The sequence below is a fragment of the Aulonocara sp. 'chitande type north' Nkhata Bay genome, linkage group LG14 (genome assembly GCF_057382095.1).
Source record: "Aulonocara sp. 'chitande type north' Nkhata Bay isolate Kocher_YH1m ecotype deep benthic linkage group LG14, A_spYH_male_GT1.1, whole genome shotgun sequence".
NCBI classification, from domain to species: domain Eukaryota; kingdom Metazoa; phylum Chordata; class Actinopteri; order Cichliformes; family Cichlidae; genus Aulonocara; species Aulonocara sp. 'chitande type north' Nkhata Bay.
The window spans coordinates 35,726,455-35,748,118 of record NC_141357.1 but is presented as its reverse complement, the minus strand read 5'-3'; the positions used below and the strand labels follow the sequence as shown (position 1 = coordinate 35,748,118).

Sequence of the window (21,664 nt, the reverse complement as noted above, 5' to 3'; positions counted from 1 at the left end):
TATAACAATGTCACAATCTCGCTGGCTTTACCAAAGAAGGAAAAAGTGCCGCAGTTAATAAATTCTGAAAATATGAAAGTTACATTTGCAAGTAAGACCATTCAGTTTTGCTAATGTGGAGTAAAAAAGTCCCTCAATCTATAACAAAAAACCCCTCAAACAAAAAAAACCTTACAAATAATTAGATATCAGATCAGTTCTGTACATTTTTATTTGGTTTTCACAAGTTTGAAGGCCCCTTCAAATATTGCTGACCTATCTTAAAGCTGTTGGACCGTGGGAATATGTTTAATTAAAGCACAGGAACTCTCATGTTTACATGAAGCCACAATGACTGATAAACGCTTTAAATTTAACAGCCAGGCACATTTTCTAGGGCTGAGGTATTAAATTATCTCTAAATGATACCTGGTAACCTGCCAATGCAAATGGTGGAGTACAGAGTTGCCAGGCAAGAACAAAAAACTCACCCGAATGTTTGTCAGGCGGAAATTTCTCACGCCTTGTATCACCAAAGCTGAATACACAGGTAACAACTCTGGAGTGAGATGGAAAACAGAGGGGGGTTTAAAGAGTGAAGCACCAGAAAGCGAACTGCAGGGTTCTGATTACCTCTGCTGTTTGCTGGTAGTTGTCACTGTTGTTGTGGTGTGCTTTCATTAGCTTTCTTCTGCAGAATCAGGGCTGATAACTAATAGCCTGTACTCTCACTACTGCACACACACACGCACACAGATAGAGAGAGGACAGTACTTCTCTGCCAAAGTTTCTCAGATTTACAAATGCAGTGCAGAGACACAGCACACTCTGTGACCTTGGAGCTCCTGACTGCTCTCACAGCGTCAGTCTGTTCATAACACGGAGTTTATATACGACAGTCTAAACTTCAGCATCACCGCAGGGGCCAACAGAGGTGTTGAACATGCACCTATTATTGTAGCACTTTTTGCCCTCCAGAAAGCAGAATAAGTGGCTGAAATGCACAAAACTCCATACAACCCTGAGACCATGACTGAAACAGGTTAATACAACTATTATTAAGGCTTTTCATGCTTCTCTTTCAGAGAAGTAAGATCAGGCTCTGAGTCCTGGACAAATTTTAAAAAGAAAGAAAGAAAATAAATAAATTATAATTCCAGTTGAAAAATGCACAGGCAGCTGGGTTACCTTTCTCACCAGAAATCCCGCACTTCCCTGATATTTTTGGCTATGTGATAGAGAAAGAAGCATTTTAAACTTAAATATAAACCCCACTTGAAAAAAAGCCTTAAAAATCACAGTCCCACTGAGCTTCCTGCAGTGGAAGGCCTAAATGGTTTACATGTGGGAAAAACTGCTTATCCTGAACCTTCAACCTAAATTTTATTACAGTTACAGTTTTATTACTCATTATTTTACCCCTTGTGAAGGAGCCTAATATTTTTTTTTTAAATAAAAATAAAACAGTGCTAAAATTATACTTGCACCTCACGTTTTGTGTTCAGGTCCCGCTAAACCAAGCTTCCTCACAACTCTTACCACAAACACAGGTTCACAATGAATCGCCATCCTCCCCCTCTTATCTCCATGTGTCACCAACACTTGTGCAGAGAAAGACACATGAGTGGGACAGCGGGGTCCAGCAGCTGTCCTGACAGCCGCAAACATGAGCGGTGAGCAACAGGTTTGAATGGGAGCAGCGGGTGGTGTGTGTGTGGGGGGGAATCATCCCTTGCTGCTTGCTTTCTCACTGCCCCCCTCCCCTCCTCACTAGGCAAACAATAAAGTTATTATGCTTTTTTCCTGACTCACAGTTAATCCACGCGGGGAGATTTCAACAACAGAGTTTCGTTGTTCGGATTAACTTTCCAGCGCAAACAACCCAGCGAGGAGCTGCGCGCTTATTCAGTGGCTTTCCACGCGATAAACGTAAAATTTCACACGCCGTTCATAGCGGAGGATACTCACTTTAAAGCACAGGTACTCCGTTTATCCAGCAGGAAACACTATCCACCTGATCTCATGTCGGAAACGCAGCGGAGGACGAAGGGAAAGCACACGGAGAGGATCCCTGCAGCAGCCGCAAAGTTACTTCCGCGGAGAAATCCAGCTCAGCTCCGCGGAGCGCCTCTGTGTCTTTACTTAAAGACACAGCGAAGTGGACACGAGTGAAGACACTCAGCGCCAGCGTGAAAACACAGACAAACACAGGAACGCTGTAGCTCCCGGCCGTAAAAACTCAAAATGCGTCGCAAACCCGGCCCAGTATCATGACGTCACGGGGAGAGAGACGGAGAGAGGGAGGGCGAGATTAGCACGGGTAAGCTCGAATCTATTCACAACTTTATGTCCTGCCTGCTTTTAAATAAAAGCTGTTAATGTCCCTTTTTTCTTCCACTCCCACGCTTTCCTTCCTGTCACACACACGGAATCTGCTGTCACAGGTGTTGTTACCTGAGTTGTCACGTGATGCAGAAGCCCTGTCATTCAAGGAACCCTGAACTGAAACATCGAGGATTTTTTTTCCAACTTTAAGTATTTTGTTTTTTACCCATAAACACTTCAAAGTTTAATCTGTAACAAATATCTTCTTTTGTCCACCTTTATTGTTCATCATTTAAAATACCAACAGTTTCAAATAGTAAACTATGTGGTATTTATTAGTGAAACCATAGATTAAATGTTGGTAATTGGTTTGCCTTTATTACTGGATTCCTTTAACCGCAGTCATACCGGTTAGAGCTGAAACTGGGCAAGTGCTGTCATAATCAGAGTGACATCATGTGACAGCACAGGTAACGATATGCCTGTGGCGGGAGATTCCTGAAGTGTGACAGAAAGGATGACAGGATTTCTATTGAGGATACTTTGTGTGCCATATCTTTATGCTAAGGACCTGTAAAATCACAAATCATTGGTCAGTGAGTATTACCTGCTTTTGCCAGCCTTTCTGAGTATAATGGATTAAAATGAACTACTGTTTGGCTCCATAAAATCAAATCATAAAACCCCCTAACAGTTAATGGGACGAAGAAGAGCTGGAATCAAGTTACAGTAACATAATTTGAAGACCTTATCATGAAGTTCTACAATTTCACTTACTTTTCTCCAGGCCCTCTCCTTTCTCATCCTCTCTATTTAAAAGTGAGGTTGAACTACACAGCTCCATCTTCCCACAAAAGTGGTTCAAAAAGAATCAAAATGAAGTAAAATATTCAAAGCTGAACTATACTTGTGAAAAAAAGGAAACGTTTAAATCTCAGATTGGATTTGATGAATGAACTATTCAATTAAAAAAAAAAACAGCCACCAAGAAACCAAAATCATCAATCCTTTTGGTGGGATTTTGAGTCCAGCCCTCAGGGTTAAAATTGTTCAAGTGTTCCTTTAACTGTTGCAAAGCTACTGTGTGCAGATGTGCTGTGTGAAAACTTGGCCTTGTGTTTGGTGTCAACACAACATACAGTCACAACTAATCTGTTTATTTACTCGACTAATCAATAAGGTATTAGTTGTGTTTATTGTAAATCTATAGTTTGAATGATGTTTGAGCCCTAAAATGGATTCATTTACTCTGAAATACCAAGTAAAGTTAAAACAAAGGATGAATGATGAGCTATTTCCTGGCTGAAACATTTTTAGGTCTTTCTGTTGTTGTTTGTTGTCACATGACAATATGAGTCACTCAGGCATGGCAGGACCTGCCAGTACGGCTCAAATTAGTGCTGTCCAGCCTGCTATGAAATACCACGTCTGCCTGCTAATGTCAACAGAATCATCAACACATGGAGGACTCGCGGAGGCCGAGTATGTCAAGACTACATGATGAAACACATTATCTTAGACTCAAAAATCTTGCCAATGTATTGTGTTAACATCGCTGCTTAAAAACATGTTTAAAAGCTGCTCATAGAAAAATTGTGATATGGTTGCTTAGTTTCAAAAGAGGGAAATAAACAGATTTCAGGGCGAGAACACAAATGGGCAAATCTTTGACATTGAAAGAGTAAAAAGATAAAGACAAGTTTGTCATGAACACTGAGAGGCCCACCTCATTGTTTATCATGTTATTTCTTTTATGTATATGTTTTTGGAGTTTCTAGTCACAACTACTCTACAGGTTTATGCCCTTGACAGGTACACAGTTTACTTTTTTAAACAGTTTTTTCCTCCATGACTTCACAATGTAACTCTAATTTAGATAGTTTGGAAGTAGATTATTTTGTGCATTCTGTAGTATCAGTGCAGAGCTAAGAACAATTAAATCATAAAATTATAAGGTGTGTAGTTTAATAAATACTCGATTGCCAAAAGGTTGATTCCGTTGATCTGGACGCAGCATGTTCAGTGGGAGAAACGCTTCGTCACTCATCCAAGTGACTTCTTCAGTCTCAGCTGACTGCAGGTTTCCCCAGTCTTATAAACAGTACATTTGCACAGTAACTGAAACTAGCCCACTGAAGGAACAACGGGCTGTGAGGTCAGTTCCTTGATCATTAAAATGCAAATTGTCATGACCATTGATCAACAACCACTGATCACAGGGAAACCTGCAGTCAGCTGAGACTGAAGAAGTCACTTGGATGAGTGACGAAGCGTTTCTCCCACTGAACACACTATGTCCAGATCAACACAATCAACCTTTTGGGATTTACTTACCTGGATGATTTAGCATGCATCAAGACAATAGTCCGTTGGCTGGTTCATAATAATATGACCCATTTATCCATCAGAATACAAGATCAGTTTATATCAGGAGTTTCTCAGAGTGCTGTGAAGCCAACGCTTTATCAGCTTTCCAACAGACTACAAAGTGTCAGCCTCCATAAGGATAAGGCACATTCCTCAGAGAGTAAAAATACAGCAGGAACTAGTCCACTCAACGTATCAGATCCAGGAACATACAAACCTGCCAATCCCGACGGCAACTTCAAACAAAGCATGCAGTGTGGCAGCCAATGAGGGCTGACTTCCAGAGGCAGGTTGTGGAATGTGGAAAGGTCAATGATAAAGAGATAGAGCGCTACATGGAGCACACCAGCTAGCTCCCAGCACACACACACTGTGAACACGAGCTAGTTTGGCTGTGAACTCACCTGAAGGACCTTTGCTCATTAAGCACATACTGACAAATGCAGAAGTACTGAGGTTTATGGAAGCTTAGTTTAGGAAAATTTAACCTCGTTCCAACGTCATGAAAATTTTTCATTAAGACCACCAGATAAAAAAAAGAAAAGAAAAAATGAATCCAGGATCCTTCTGGATTCAGAAGGATAGCTGGATCGGAATTAGTCTGTGGTATTTTCTTTTTAACATTAAGATGATCTCTATTCACATCTCATCTGCATTTGTGAAGATATGACACAAAATGTCCAATTTAGCCTCATCTCATCGTGGTGAAGAAGACTAAAAAATTCCGGAATCCCGATCAACTATGAAACTTAATCCAGTTCAGCCAAGACCCTCCAAGCAAAAAACACTAATCCAAACCTTTTGAGTAATCCTAATAAACAACCAACCACACTTATCATCACCAATCAATATTAGATTATTTTTTCACTAGTTATGTTGACATTTTATTTACTTATGCATTATTACTATTATTTTATTAGTATTATTTTTTGTTTATCGAATTATCAGAAATAACAGAAAAATTAAATGAATGATGTAAATTAAGTTAACGACTTATTGCCTTTACTGCACCAATCATGCTCATGTTTGTAGTCGTCCCCCAACAGGTCAATCCTGATTATGTACCAGCTGCCTAAAACTTTGTTGCAGAGGGCCTTACACTAACTCTTCTCCCCAATTGCAGCAGGACGTGACAAAGAGCCTGCAGGGTTGAACCACGCTGCAAACTCCTGAGAGCCCAAACTATCGAGCACCTGCAGTACAGACAGCACTGATGTTTGTTGACTTAAGCTGCAGGACTAGCTGAGAGATAAGAGATCGCCACACACAAAAACACTGCTTACTAACAACTAGTCTGACAACCTGGAGTGGCTTCTTAAGTTTTTTAAGAACGTTGTGTTTTTCTTTGAGACTCAGCAAGCACGATAGTTCTGCTTCAACTACTCTCATCATAATTTGCTACAGTCCCATCAACAAAAGCGTTGTTTCAGTGTTAGAGCTGTGTTAAACATTGAGGTATAGTGTAAAGCATGTGACTCAGAACAGCACCATCATTACATAATGACGACATGTTGTGGAAAACAGAGGCAATGAGATGATGGTGTGCTGAAGAAGCCAAACTTCATGCCAGTCTGCTCTTTCTTTAGCGAGGCCGGCTTTCATCTGATCCAAGAATTACGGTCTACCGGAGAGAGCCGCCCGCCAAACTCAGCAGAGGTAAGAAACTGGACATTTCCATGCCAAAAAAGCATTCCAGTTACATTCAGTGGTTTCCTCAGAAATCCCACTGAAGGGATTATGAAAAACTCAAAACTTTGTATTAAAAAATATCAAATTTTAAATTTCTAATGTAGTTTTCTCATCTTGATGGGATTTAACAGGCTTATCCTTATTTTTCATCACATATATGGCAAAGGTAACATGTTACACACCCAAGTATCTAAAGTTATGCAAGTGAAAAAACAAAAAAATCTGCTTTTCCCTTGTGTCTGCCCTCGCACTTCTGCCATACACCAGCACAACTCAGGTAAAAAAAAACAGCCAAAATCCACAAATATCGATATCGTTTGTAAAATCTCTATATGAGCAAGCTTGCCTTATCAGCTTAAAGTAGGACAACTGTGCGAGCAAACATAAGTGCATGCTGGGATTCAATTCAATTTAATCAACAAAATGTCAGAAAATGATGCCCCATGGTGCTGAAACTGACTTGCTTTGCTTGACCATCGTTAAAAGACTCGATATAAGAAGCTCTAAAGTCCTATTTTGTCTTCAACTGTGGCTAAGAATGCAGATTTCAAGCTTCACTCAGTGTAAAAGATAAAATGATGATATCAATTGCAAAACAAACTCACTGTAAAGTATTTCAATTTTTCCAGACACAGACACAGAACACCAAAAACTGTCAAAAATGAGCTCCTTTTTTTTAATACTGATTTTTTTTTTTGCGTTATTATGATGATGACAATTATTATTATTCATGTTATTCGTGTGTTCTTGCCTCTGTTCCTGAGCACTTACAGGGCTCTGTTGATCTTGGCTCCTTCAGTCATTCCACAGAGGATTTTCCCCCCTCTAATGCAATAAGCCTGGACCTCTTTCCCTGTTACAGTGAGAATCACAATATCTGATGTAAGTGTATCATTTCTGTTTTTCCCCTATCCCTCATCTTCCCTTCCTTTTTTTCCACCCCCTGAACATGATTTTTCACCTAAATCTTGTCATATGTACTGATAATGTCCACATCTTCCACTTTTAAAGATGATAATTTGCATTTGGTGGTTGAAGTTGGATGTGGAGCACACCACAAACAACTAATCGAGTCCTACACAGATAGGGCTGCCACAAACGATTATTTTGATAGTCGACTAGTCACCGATTAATTTTGCGATTAGTCGACTAATCAGATCATCATCCATTGGATGTAAAACGTACACCTTATTGCACCAGCAGCATCTGCTCTTATATAACTATCATTAGCTTACAGCTTTAAGTGTTTAAGGTGCTAACTAAAAATAAAGACAAGATGATAGTTTATTACATTTTAATGAAATTTGCAGATTGTTTCGGTGAAGTTTAATAAACTCCTTGCTATCTAAAATATAACAGGACACCGGAGTATATTCTCGAGTAGGGCTGGGCCATATTATACCGTTCACGGTAATACCGGTATAATGTTAGGCAACGATAGGAAAATGAAATATCGTGATAGAATGGGAGTAAAACGCGCATGCGCAGTGCCTTTGTTTTCATACGCACATGGCCGATTGTTGAGTGAAACAGATGAACCAGAATTGGTTTGTAAAAATGGTGCAACTTCCGTGATGTGGAACTGGTTTGGTCTTTGTCCGTCAGATACACAACAAAGCACGTTTTTTTGCAGAACATGCAAGCCGGCCGTTGTTATTGTCATATTTGTCGGACTAAGATGCTCTTAAATCTGGGAGTAATCTGGGTCCTAAACTCCGTAATCTTCAGGTCAAACAACACTGCAGCATCACTTAAGAGTTAAAAACTGTCTAAATTCTTTCATCTTTAATAAAACGATCAGCATTGCTGCTTTACCAGGTGTAACTATAAAGTTTAACTTCCAGGCATCCATGAAAACAAAAGTTATTACATTTAACGGAGTTAGAAGTTAGCAGGAAGCTAGCGGAAGTTAGCTCGCTAGTTTCGCTAGTTACCTAAGCATGATATAGCATGTTCTGACTGAGAGATTTCTGAAAAATTCAAACGTACAGCTCTGCTATCACTTCCAACATAAATGAAGACAGGAAACTAAACAGCAGTGACGTTTGTAGGGTTACTGAAGTTGGGCTAGCTGGTATATAATGATGTGCTACGTGATCGCTAGCGACACAGCTATGTTAGCATAACATAAACAGTGAAGCTGGAGGACGAACACTAACACTTTTCCACTTATAAAAGTTAACGTGAAGGTTCTTCATGGTTAGAGACAAATGCAATCGCATGGCAGGATGCTGTAAACGGACCAAACTTCAGTCAGGAGAACAACTGAGACAATCCATCCACAATACGAGGTTAGTCATTAATATACTGCAGCAACATGGGAATAGAGCAGCTGCCAGAGAATTCAACATTAATGAATCAATGGTACAGAAGTGGAGGAAGCAAGAAGGAGTTTAATAAAGTTTGATTTATCTGACTGCTTTGTTTCGCTTAATGTGCCTTATAATCCCGTGCACCTTATGGTCCAAAAAATGCGTACTGCACACTGCAGTTTAATGTTGCAAAGCACCTTTTTTTAACTTCAGTGGATATTATACATGTTTATGCTCAGGATATGTCAGCCCATTTCTACTGGAAATGCCTTTTGGTTAAACTTTCAGCAAGGAATTTGCATTTGCACTGTTACATTTTTATAAAGCTTTAATGTACATAAAAACCAGCTTCTTGTTTAAGTGAAAATAAATGGAAGGTTGTCTTTTTGCGCTAGTAATGTTGTGGAGTTGTATTTTGTCTCACATCAATTATATCGTCGGTTATATCGTTATCGCAAATTTTCAAATATATATCGTGATAAATATTTTTGGCCATTTCGCCCTGCTCTATTCTCGAGCATCTCACACTTCTGATAATCAGCTGTCTGCTTGACGTTTATTCAGCTGTGTAAAAACTATAACTTTAATCTCAGCCAAACCGATTTACTCAGGAACAAATAAAATACTAAAAAAAAGCCAAACAATAACATTTTTAAGTTATCTAAGTGACTCATATATATTTAACCTGAGTAGCGAAAGACGGCGGTGGGTTTGAAAACGATTAGCCGGGAGTCCGGTGTTCTCACGGGCTCTAATGAGCCTTGCCCCCGGCTAGCTATCGAGCTAGTGGGTAACAGACGTCTCTGAAAACGTCGGAGCGCTTTTAAAAATATGTGCTGCCATCTTCTGTTTCAGTCCGTTATTACACTCTTAAATCCTGCTACTTATTCCTGCGTCTTTTGTGATCTTACAAAGCTTCAAACGACGCGTCGACTATTAAATTAGTCGTCGACGATTTTGATAGTTGACGTAATCGTGACTAGTCGACTAATCGTGGCAGCCTATACACAGAGCAGATTTTTAATAAAAAATTAACTTATGTTTAGGGAGAAAAAGTAAGACAAGTAGGTTTTTGTTCCAAAGCTTTTTTTGGCAGCTTGATGTCACGATTTCAAGCTTGGTTTCAGAAATTTTACATGTGGTTGTTAAACACTGATCTATAAAATATACTTGCAAAAAAACAGAGCTTATAAAGGAGAAATTAATGAATTAAAACGATCTTGTTTTAAAGTCTTGGGGTTTTTTTCTCAGTATGGGCAGATCTTTGGCTGTTAGCCTGCAGCTAAATCTGTTTTACCGTTACCTCTGCAGCTCACCTCTCCACAAACACCCCCCCCCCCCCCCTTTTCTCCCTCTTTTTACTCACTAAACTCTGATTCCTCTCTCACACACAGTTTTATCTGTGCGATCAGGCCCCATGAGAAAAGTCAGATTTTAATGTTTCCACTACAGCATCAACTCAACAAGCAACGACACAAACAGGACAGAAAGAAAATGGAGGTAATTGCAACTTCACATGTGGATACAAACAAAGAACTTCTAAATAGTCAAGACCTCCCACTCTCATAGGCTTCTGGTTTCATAGGGGGAACTTACTCCACTTACTATATTCCGCAATGGCCTTATAAAGCTCAGCCTATAATGGTACATTTCATCGGGTAAAGATTTTAACCCAATTAAACATTTAGGCAACCATTTCTTCTGCTAATTTGAGCTTGAGCCATAGTATTAGTTATAAGATAAGAGGAGTGTATCCTATTTTTTTTTATCTCTGTTGACTAAAGGTCAAAACTGTTGTTTTTTATTAACACATTATTCTATATATTACAAACTAAAATGTGGGGTTGTAGAGGCTTTAATTGCTGTTGGTGGTGGTGACTAATGAACTTCACGGTTATTTATAAATGAAGGAAATTAATTTCCTACATTTTAAAAATTTGAATTGATTACAATTCAACTATTCAAAGGCTCAGAAGTTCATTTTTCCACCTCAAGTCATCACACAAGATCAGAACTAAGTGAAAAAGGAAAACCGTGCATCGCAGACTAGTCAAATGTAATCAAATGTGCCAGACAGCCGTCATGTCTTCAAAGTTTCATACCTGGAAACATAGTGGCTGCAACTTTCTGATCTCTTTTTTGAAATAGACACCCTGTTGCCCTTTACTCAGACCACACCAGAAAATTGTTTCTTTATTTTTTTTTGCCCCCCAATACCATCATTTTCTTACTCAATAACAAATCCCCCACACACCTCATGCTCCTGCCTGTTATTGCCCTTTTGCCTCCAGCCATCACCTTGTACATCGCTGTGAAAGCTGTTTGGACTTCACAGAAGAAGCCTGAACAGCAGCTGCATTCGGGCCCTTCTGGTCAGTTTGCATCAAAGCAATGACAACATCCCTCCTGCCAGCAGCTCTGTCTCCTGCTGGACACATCTGTCAACAGTCATCTGTGATTTCTGATCATTTCCACCTTTATGGCTCGACTCCTCTGCTGTGATTCACCTAAAAACTGGCCAGGAATCAAGAAAAACTCTTAAATCTGCTTGGAGTGAATCCTTCAGACTCAGTAGATTTTAGGTACTGCAGCTTGCATTATAAATATGAGCAAAGGAAATACAGAAACTGCAGAGGAATTTGAAAAAAGTAGCATATAGTGAGTGATCAGACATATTTTTGAATGCCTCTTCTTTACTGCTAAATACAGTTACAAGCAAAAACTCTTTAGCCCCATTGTGTATTAGGTTTGTTGGCATAAATTCAATGTCCAGCAGGTTTATCACCAAAGCCTACATTGCACACTGAAATAGCTGCCAAATGGGCCTTTATTATGGAAGAAGTTTGTCTAGCTTTGTCCAGTAAACTTTGCATAAAACAGCACCTCAAAGTGTGTAACTATAAGTACACTTCTTTCTAACTACCTTAGTCAAGTCCCACCACAGCTTCTCCATATTAATGGTTCAGACAGACACTATCTATCTCAGGGGTCACCAACACGGTGCCCGCGGGCACCAGGTCGCCCGCAAGGACCACATGAGTCGCCCGCGGGCCTGTTCTAAAAATAGCTCACCATAACAACTTACCAGTAAGCTGCATCTATTTTTATTTTTTCTTGCTATTTTTTTAATCACAATTGCATTGGCGTTAATTTGTTAGAGATAATATATTAAAAAAATGTTTATTATTAAATATTAGATCATGATCTAATATTTAGTGCTAGCTGGTCTCCACGGAAACAGTTGCCGTGAAGACCAGCAAAGGCAAAGGTGAGGAGATGAGGAAAACATGGCGGAAAAAAGGAAGAAAACATATAATTTTCACAGTGAATGGGAGGAAGAGTTTTTTTTTTACCACTGTGAAAGATTCATGCGTGTGTCTCATTTGCGGGGCAACTGTGGCAACGGCAAAGCGGCACAACGTGGAGAGACATTTCCGAACGTGTCACACAAGCTACCATGCTAACTACCCAAAGGGCAGCACACTGCGAGCGGAAAAGGCCCGCGAATTAAAGGCAGGTTTGAGCAAACAGCAGTCTTTTTTCACGAGACCGGTGAAAAACTCTCAAAAAGCAACCGAAGCCTCATTTAGAGCTACACATTTCATGATTAAGAAAAAGAAGGCATTTTTAGACGGGGAGTATTTCAAAGAAGCAATGATGATAATTGCAAAAACTGTGCTTAAAGACGAGAAATATGGAAACGATGTAATCTCCACTCTCTCTGATGTCCAGCTGGGGGCAACTACAATTGTTAGAAGAGTGTCGGCTATGTCCGGGAACTTGGCCGATCAGTTGGATCAGGATCTGGCAAAGTGCAGTTGGTTTAGCATCCAGTGTGACGAGTCCGTCGACAGCAGCAGTACAGCACAGCTGATGGTCTTTATCCGGATGGTATTTGATGGTTTCTCCACAAAAGAAGAACTTCTGACACTACTGCCGCTAAAGACAACAACGAAGGGAGTTGACATCTATAACGCGGTGAAGGAGTTTTTCGCGAAGAAAAAGGTACCGTTGGAAAAGCTGGTATCAGTGACTACCGACGGGGCTCCTGCTATGATCGGGCGACATACGGGATTCATCGCTCACTGTAAAGGTGACACAGAGTTCCCAAACTTCATGCATTACCACTGCATCATTCACCAGCAGGCGTTATGCCCAAACGTGATCGGCTTCGAGCACGTCATGACTCCCGTCGTGAAGATCATAAACAGCATCCGCTCCAGAGCTAAACAGCACAGAACATTCAAGGTGCTATTGGAGGAGCTGTCAGCTGAATATGGTGACCTGCTACTACATACGGAAATCCGATGGCTCAGCAGGGGACGGATTTTGCTTCATTTTTTGTCACTTTTGGGTGAAATCAAGGAGTTCATGCAATCCAAAGGGGAAGACACATCTCTGCTGGAGGACACTGAGTGGACACTTGACCTTGCGTTTTTAACAGACATTACTGGGAAACTGAACCATTTGAACTGTGAGCTGCAAGGCAAAGGTAAGACTGTTGCTGACATGATAAGTGCTTTAAATGGATTTAAAGCCCAGATGAACATTTTCTCTGTGCATTTACAGAGAAAAAAGGTGCTGCACTTTCCCTCTGTGCAGATGGTGCTGAAAGACAATGCTTCTGCATCTGAGACTTTTGACAAAGTTGCAGAAAAGTACACTCAAGTCATAAACCGACTTGGTCAAGAGTTTGAGAACAGGTTTTGTGACCTTGATCAGCTTGAGCCATGTGTCTCATTTGTTTCCAATCCTTTCATGAATGTGGACACAACATGCATTGCTGAGCAACTAAGTTCAATGTTCAGCTTGGATGCTGGACAGGTGGAATTCGAAATTGTAACATTGCAAAATGACGTCCACCTCAAAGCCTATCTGGGTGCACCAAACTTTTGGTGCCTTGTTGACACAGAAAAGTACAGTGGTGTGTGCACAGCAGCTATGAAGGTTGCCAGCCTGTTTGGTTCAACCTATCTTTGTGAATCAGCCTTTTCTGACATGAACTTCATCAAGAACAAACACAGAACACGCCTCTCCGATGCACATCTGCAAGACTCACTCAGAGTTGCAGTGTCAAGTTATACCCCAGATTACAACACACTGGTGAACAGCATGCAATGCCAGGTTTCCCACTAACAGACAAAGAAAGCCATATTAGATGTTCTCAGTGGCAACATTACAGTGTCATGTCAAAGTTTAATTTAATTATTGAAAAACAAATGTGTTTGTTAAGTGTAACATGTGACAATTTGCTTTAAAATGCTGCCAATTTGGTGAAAAGTTCTGTAAAATTTGAAAGTTGATTTTTTGTATGTTACATACATACAAAAATAATGTATGTAACAGTGCATGATTTGTTAAAATTTGTTAGTGGTAAGTGAAAATGTTGTAGAAGTGATCACTTCAAAATGTAAATACTTGCAGAGATATATAGAAATAAAGCGTTGCATATTGATATTTATGTTTCCTACCTTGTTTCCTAATTGCATTCTTTATAATTATGGTGAAAAAAAATTAACATAATTAGTGTCCGTACATAGATGAATATCATTAATTATTAATGATAACACATAATTAAGTTAAACTGAGGAAATTTGTTATTTGAGAAGTGTGTGTCAAACTGGTAGCCCTTCACATTAATCGGTACCCAAGAAGTAGCTCTCACTTTCAAAAAGGTTGGTGACCCCTGATCTATCTTCTTCTGAAACCCAAAGCCAATATTCTGAGGTATGCTTGGGTCACTGTACTACTACTGAAAGGTCCATCAATGATTCCTCACTGACAGCATTACATTTTCTTCCAGGATTTCTGATATTTTACTTACTACATGTTGCCTGTTATACTTTGTAGGCTTTTGCATTACCTGAGGAATCAAAGAAGTCTCTGACATCATTGAGCCATGATCATGCTTTACTATACGTCGGTTTATTCTTCCTTCTCCAGACACATTTCTAACCCATAGGCCAAAAGTTCTAGTTTTGTTTTGTCCCCCCAAAGATCTGTGTCATCATTTCAATCATCATCAGTAATGAGTCACAGCACTTCGATAAATCATATGGTCTTGGGAATAAATTCAGGAACAGGTTTCATTTCAGCCAGTGAAACTGCTAGTCAGTGACTGAAACTGGCAGGGCTCTCTTAGGTTTGGCCCTGTTACATAGTGCCAGCAGGCACTGAAGGCAGGAAATGAAGGAGAGATGGATGCAGCAATGGTTCCCAACAGACTTCTACCCGCAGACATTGTAGTTTATTGTTGTGTTAGCCAAAGGAAATTATTATGAAGTAGTAAAATTTAAGTAAAAAAGTGTTGTTAAATGTATTTATCCTGCCAGGTAGTATTATAAGTTTCCTGCCAGCAAGCAGAATAAACACTAAGCGGTATCTTTTGGGACCAGTTTTGATTATTTATACTGGGATGAAGGCTTTTTGAGAAACCTCCAGGGTACCACAAAACCCCCTCTTTTACCCTGCAGGGAGAGCCAACTGGAGCCTCCTTTCAGGATGATAATAAAGTATAATACTGATATCCTACTTTAAGGAAAAACAAACAAAAACCAAACAGCAGCATACACTTTATGCTCCTTTCCCAACAGACTCTCTATATGCCCCTTGTCTGCCACACAAAGTCGTTTATTTTTCCACTTGTTGATTGTCTGCTGCTTCTATGACCTGCGTGGATTTGGTTTATCTGGTCCACATATCATGTCAGTGAGGATGACTGTTTAACCTGCCAGCCTGTTTTTCCTGTTTGATTACCTCAGTTGGCTCCTCGTTTTTCACCACAGAGCAGACAATTCCAATGTTTCTACAACTAGCAGCAGACAGAAGAAGATGCTTTTTATTAAAGCTGTTCTGGAAACCCGAAAAAGTAAACACAACTTAAACATTTTCTGCTAGAAAAGCTAATTACTTCCTTTCACCTGTCCCTTTGGGCTTTGGTTTGTATAATTTTAAAATTATCAGGGACCTAACAAGGTATTTTAAAACCATGTTATCTCAACACTGTTAGATTCATATTCAGCACATATGCTGTGTTTTTGTTCACAATGAACAATCACTCAAAGAAAACACACACATGTCCAATTTTTTCCAGTAAACTTGCCATTTGTTTCTTTCAGATTCAGTTGAGGCTGTAATTTAGATATTAGTTGTAATTACAATAGTTGTAGTAGTTGTCGTAATTACAGATATTAGTCAGTTAGCTACTATCTAACAAAAATATAACTTTTCAATATGGCTGTACTGATTGTGAAATTCTGAGCTGATACTGTTAAAAGACTTTGGCCTAAATCCTATCCTCATGTACCCACAGTTTATTTAAATGTACTTTTCTTGTTATCTGTTCCCACTTCTGTGCTATAAACACTAACATCTTTTTAAAAGACTTTCACCTTTTCATTACACTGCCTTTGAACTCTCCAGCAGATAAACTTAACTGTTTATCTCACTTACTAGTAGATGGATATCAGCTGTCTTGCAGCTGCATCCCATCTCGCAACTTAACACGTGAATATTCCTGATGAATATTTTGCCATATATGATGTAGATGCTCCCGCTGCTGTTTGGGAATGGTGCATATGTGAGAGAGAGGAATGACCCTTTCATACAGCTTCTCTGGCATCCCAGGAATGTATGGTGTGCCCAGCACCAACCGCACGACCTTACAAACACAAACCCCCCTTTCCTCTTACTGCACACTCATGAAGCACAACACAAATGCAATCCATAACATGACATCCGCCAGCCAAGAGGAAAAGAAGCGGGAGGGGAAAAAGAGACTAAAAAGGAGAATTCATTCATGCACGAGAGAGAGAGAGGGAGCAGCTTAATATCCTATTTTCCTGCTTTAGCCTGCCCACACAAACAACTCAGTCCTCCTTCACAGGTGAAAACGGAAGTTCACCGTGATCCTGATTATCAGGAACCAGCTGAACTTATCGGAAAGCAGACTAGCAGACTTAGAGTTACCAGAACCCGTTTGTCTCCTGGGTGTGCAAATGAGCCATCCTGTGAGCTTATGAGATCTTAGCAAAGAAAGACAGTTTGAACCTAAAGTTAGCTTCACATTTTAATTGTTTAACAACTTTCACAAGTGGCCCTCAGATTTTTTTTCCACAGCTCAGACACGATTCGCTTTAGTCTACGCTTTGAGTGATTCATCAGCTAACACACAAACACAAGGAGAGCAGACTCAAGGAGGCTGCTCCGGTATCCTCACACCCGGACTGGCCGGACCGACCAGAGCGCAGCTAACGCTAGCCTCCGTTAGCGGCTCAGCGGGGAGCGGAGACGCGCCACAAGCTAACCCACAGCACGGTCCGGTAACCGAAGTCAGAGCCACGCGGGGATACTCACCAGGGATGTCCCAGGAAAACTTTTTCTGCCGACCCCGCGACGTACTTGGAAACTCTCCAAAAATCAGAAGGGCGGGAGCGGACTAACTTCAGGGCAAACTGTGTGATATTAGCCGAAGTCTTACTTTCCCGACGCCATGTTGAACAGAGGAAACTGGAACATCCGGGAAACTGAAACCAATCTCCATGGAAACCGAGTTAGCGACGGGCTACCGGGAGACGACTCTTCTTCGGCTTTTTTTTTTCTTCTTTGTGGTTGGTAAACATTACCGCCCACCGGTAGACTGCACTATTTTGATTCTTTATCCCGCTGCTGTAACACAATGATATGTTCACATATGGCTTCTTCTTGGCATGACAAAGATTTGCTCTGCACTCTCCATATACCTTACATCCAGCTGCTTTAAAATCACCAGCTAACCTAACATGCATGTCTTTGGACTGTTTGAGGAAGCTGGAGTAACAGAAGAGATCCCACGAGGGCACAGGGAGAACATCTAAACTCCAAACCTCCAGAAAGGTCTCAGCCAACCTGGGAATTTGAACCTTTCAGTAAACCCCTTTGCTAACCACTTCAAGATGCTTTCCATAAGAGAATTGTCTAAGTTTATATCTTGAGAGTTAATGTAAGGTTACAACAAGAGAAACAAACAAAAAAATACAATTTTTAGAAGAAATGTATTGATCTCATGGCAGTAGAGTGTGTTTTAATGTTACAGTGACTAAACACAGTGGTACAAAACAGTCTGTTTTACAAATGTAGCCAATCGTCATATTTGCGGGACTGATGGAGTCTCATGCAGAGGCACCTCCAGAATTTTTTCATAGAGGGCCACTAAAAATACTGGGGTCCCACACCAAAAACAGAAATTCCAGTTTTACCATGCTGTTGTCAAATATATTTTTGGGGGGTGGCTAGTTTTGTTTTGTTTTGTTTTTTTAATCTACCATGTCCAAGCAATGCAGGCACACATACGTACATGCATTAATATGTAGAATATGCAGTAAATTCTGATAAAACAGAGACAATTCAATCAATAACAGGGACAAACAACCTCACTATGAGCTCATATGGTAGGTTTTATCTTAACTTTAGTAAATAAAACTGTGGCAAATGGGGTTGGTTGATGATTCACCAGGAGAGACGGGAACAAAACTTGCTGATACAGCGCCAGGCTCCTATTGGGCCCTGTGTGATGCAGAGGTGGTGATGGATAGGTGGGACTACAGCCTTGAGAACAGATACTTGGATGCAATTTGACTTTCTGTGCCAGGCAAAGTTGGAGCGACATCATTCCTCAGTATAAGTTCAGGGACAAGTCATCGCGTTGCAGCTGTTGCTGCTGTAGGAGATGAGGAAAGCGAGGAAGGTGGGCGGAGAGATAGGAGAGAGCTAGCTGCACAGTGAGGAGTGCAGATATGTGACAGTCTGCAGGTGGAGGTGATCATCCATAAGAAGCTTCAGGGCAACAGAGGGATAGTTCAGGGTAATTTAGAGCAGCTAAAGCAAATGTTTGCTAAACATTCACAAAGAAGAACTGTTTTTCTCTGCTGAGCTTCAGCACCGCATTGCAGTGAGAACAGCCCAGACAAGCTGTGTCTGAAACAGAACATCCTCACCTTATCCCAGAATAACACATCTGCATACTCTGGGGATCTGTGAATTCACCATTTCCATCACAGCTGGTTCAGAGCTGCTCACGAGTTTGTTAAAGGGGACTGCAACAGTATGCTTACCGTCCAGAAAAAAACACCCCAGTGATGCCAAGCAGCACTGCAGTGCAGCGAGAACGACCCAGAGAAAGTGTCTCTGTTTGGCATTAAGATGAATTAGAACTGTATAAACAACCATATTCATTAATCTGCCACTGAAAGCCCTGATTTTGCTATGTTGCCATCTGAAGACAGAGACTTTTAAAAAACAAATTAAGCTTCTATATCACATCTGTGATACAAAAAAAGCTCTTTGTATTAATCAAAGAATAATTAATCCCCCGAAATGTACAATAATAATCAATTTTTTGTTGTATTTAAAAAAAATAAAATCATGTAAATTAAAATACAGATATTTTTAAGTTACATGAAAAATGTCTGTTTTTACAGATTTCTTTTTATATTTAATAAAGATGTTTAAATCTGTATAAACAACAATGTTACCCAATAATAAGTTCAAATACTGTCCAACTAATTAATCCAATTAAAATAAGAGAAAAGTACTGTTGAATTTTACTTTGTAATTTATGCAATATTTTGTATTTTCAGTCCATTCATAATGTGAAAAAATGATTTACTACGCAAATAAACCAGTTTGTTAAACTAGTAACTGGGTTTATATATAAAAAAAAATCTAACATTTTTGACTATACAAACATAAAGTTAATGGTTTTACTTCAGAAAATGTAAATGCAACATACTGTCAATTACAGATCTTTTCTAGTATATACTGATTGATCATATTTGATTCCACGTAAAATCATGTCTATTTAGTTGATATGATAAGAGTGAAATATTCCATGAACCATGTAAACTCATGGTTCAGCAGCAAGTTATTAGTTTCCATGTATATGATGATCTCATCAGAATTTCCTGTGCTGCTACAGATTTAACTACACAACAGGGTAAATTACATTATGATAGCTTGACCTCAACCAGCAACATCAGTGAAGCAGAATTCAATAAAAATGATTAAATAATGTATAATAGTCCTGTGATAGACTGGCCAGCTGTCCAGGGTGTACTCCACCTCTCACCCTGTGACAGGCTCCAGCATCAGGCTGATCTGGATTAGAATGAATGAATGAATGAATGAATGAATGGATGGATGAACATATTTTTCTGCAGTATCACTTTTCAACTTTAGCTACTAAAGAAAAATGTAAATCTATAATTATGTAAATTTTTACTTAACATTGAGAATTAATTGCAACTTTTAAAAACATTTGTAATCTTGTTTAAAAACAAGTAAACGACACCATTACGTCATTAACCACATTCCCCTCATCACTGTAAAAGCCAGGATATTACCTCAGTCTCTTTGCAGTTTCATCTGCACAACACTGACCCCTAGTGATCAAATGCACACACTGCTCTGTCAAGCTTTGCTCTGTGGCGTCCTCATCATGGGGAGGGGCTTTCAAAAAGGCCTGATGAGAGAGGGAACAGTTTTCTTTTTGTTCCCCACACACTAATAGAGTCATGTCATTATTAGTTTCAGAAATGATAAAAATAATAATGAAATTTGTGAACTAAACTGTGAAGTTTTATTTTACTCTCAAAGACGTACGTTTCTGTGAATGTTTTATTATTGAACAGCAAATTTTCATATGATGCATTTACCAGATTTCTTCTGCCAATACTAAGTGCATACACCTCTTCTGTTCCCGGTTTCATTGTCTGGAGATGAAACTATCACGTCACCCTTATTTTCTGTCATATATTTACTGTTACAGTAGTTGGTGATCATATTAAATGTCCCTGAAACCTAAACACACGGAGCTGGAAATGAGCAGGAAAGGTCACCTTTGAGAGTTTCTCTCGGTGGAAACATCTTCCCATTTAGATAGTCTTGCTTACTGTATTAATATGTTGAGGAAAAACCTACATTAATCTCTTAACCTGCTAACCTCTAATGACAATCAGCTGATTATAACTTCACTTGCAGCCTTAGCAGAAATTTATATAACTAGAGGTTTCTTTCAGCGAGAGTTTGATCATTTATTTCTGCAGTGGAAGCAAATTTGTTACATTTTAAGTAGCAGCTTTTTTTGTGTCCCATTGCAGATTTGGATCAATACTTTGCTCATTTTCTGGTGTCTCTCCAGCTTATTTACAGGCTTTGTTTGTCCTGGGAAACGTGTGTGTTTGCTGAGCATGCTCCTCTTTTCCAGCTTTGCTTCTGCATGTATAGATAAATCTATATTTACTAATTTCCTTTATACAGCGAAATCACATTTGTCCTTTAAAATTCCTGCTTTTCCTCTCATTGTGGTTTCTAACTCTTAGGGAAAAGATATAGTTAACCAGATCTCAGCTGTGTTTTATAAACTGAGAACAGATGGTTTTCTCATGTTTCACTGCATTAAAGAAGTGTGGAGGAAAGTAAAGGCACCAACATCTGAAGGACTACAGGTTGGACTCTGTGATTAAAATGTGAAGCTGCTCAAACAGCTTTCTTAAATGAATCCACAGGTCAGCAGTTTGTCGAGCCGCCTCGCTGGTTTACATCCTCTTATGAGGTAATGAAAGCCCTGAATGGATGGTACAAAGCAGGACTTCATCATCAATCCTTCCAGTGTTCACTGGGCATCTAATTACTTTAACAGGGGGTCAAATATATATTGGACAAAGGTGAAATGTAAAATGTAGTCTGGCCTGTTTCATAAGACGTCACAAATTCCAGGTTTTGCTGCCTGTAGACTGTAAATGCAAAACCATAAAGTCAGACATTTATTGTTGTCATTTGTACTGTGAAAAATGCCTGTGCAGTAAAACAGAAATAGTCATGGTGTAAAAGCTCAAAAGATTTTTCAAGGTAAGAAAAGAAACAATCAAAAGAAAAATGTAGCATGAAACACGCACTAAAAGCAAACAAGGAACAAAAACTCGGCAAAAAAATGCTAATCCACATACATCCAAAAT

The 21,664-nt window shown here is 39.6% G+C and overlaps 2 protein-coding genes across 5 annotated transcripts in view; one reads left to right on the top strand and one right to left on the bottom strand.

The window, feature by feature from the left end:
* pak4 (p21 protein (Cdc42/Rac)-activated kinase 4) overlaps positions 1-17,217 on the bottom strand; it is a 42,626-nt gene extending 25,409 nt beyond the window's left edge. Inside the window, exons 1-2 of one of the 3 annotated variants that reach the window (XM_086262353.1) lie at positions 17,028-17,217; positions 7,132-7,213 (exon numbers count right to left, since the gene is read on the bottom strand). The gene's annotated coding sequence lies outside the window, so the exon portion shown is untranslated. Of the gene's footprint in view, positions 1-1,947; positions 2,182-7,131; positions 7,214-17,027 lie in introns of those variants that run through there. The other 2 variants (XM_086262352.1, XM_086262354.1) reach the window with 2 other exon arrangements.
* Positions 6,238-14,169, top strand: LOC147315115 (general transcription factor II-I repeat domain-containing protein 2B-like). 2 transcript variants are annotated; one of them, XM_086262357.1, is made up of 4 exons: positions 6,238-6,327; positions 7,134-7,242; positions 10,067-10,172; positions 10,964-14,169. In XM_086262357.1, exon 4 carries the CDS (start codon positions 11,949-11,951, stop codon positions 13,806-13,808), a length of 1,860 nt encoding a protein of 619 aa, XP_086118483.1. In that variant the 5' UTR covers positions 6,238-6,327; positions 7,134-7,242; positions 10,067-10,172; positions 10,964-11,948; the 3' UTR covers positions 13,809-14,169. The 2 variants fall into 2 exon arrangements, with proteins under 2 accessions (XP_086118483.1, XP_086118482.1); XM_086262356.1 differs by having other exon boundaries at positions 6,264-6,327; positions 7,125-7,242.
* Positions 17,218-21,664: the final 4,447 nt, after the last annotated feature.

Excerpts from the sequence above, each read along its gene's own strand:
- LOC147315115 (XM_086262357.1), top strand. The coding sequence starts at position 11,949 with ATGAGGAAAACATGGCGGAAAAAAGGAAGAAAACATATAATTTTCACA.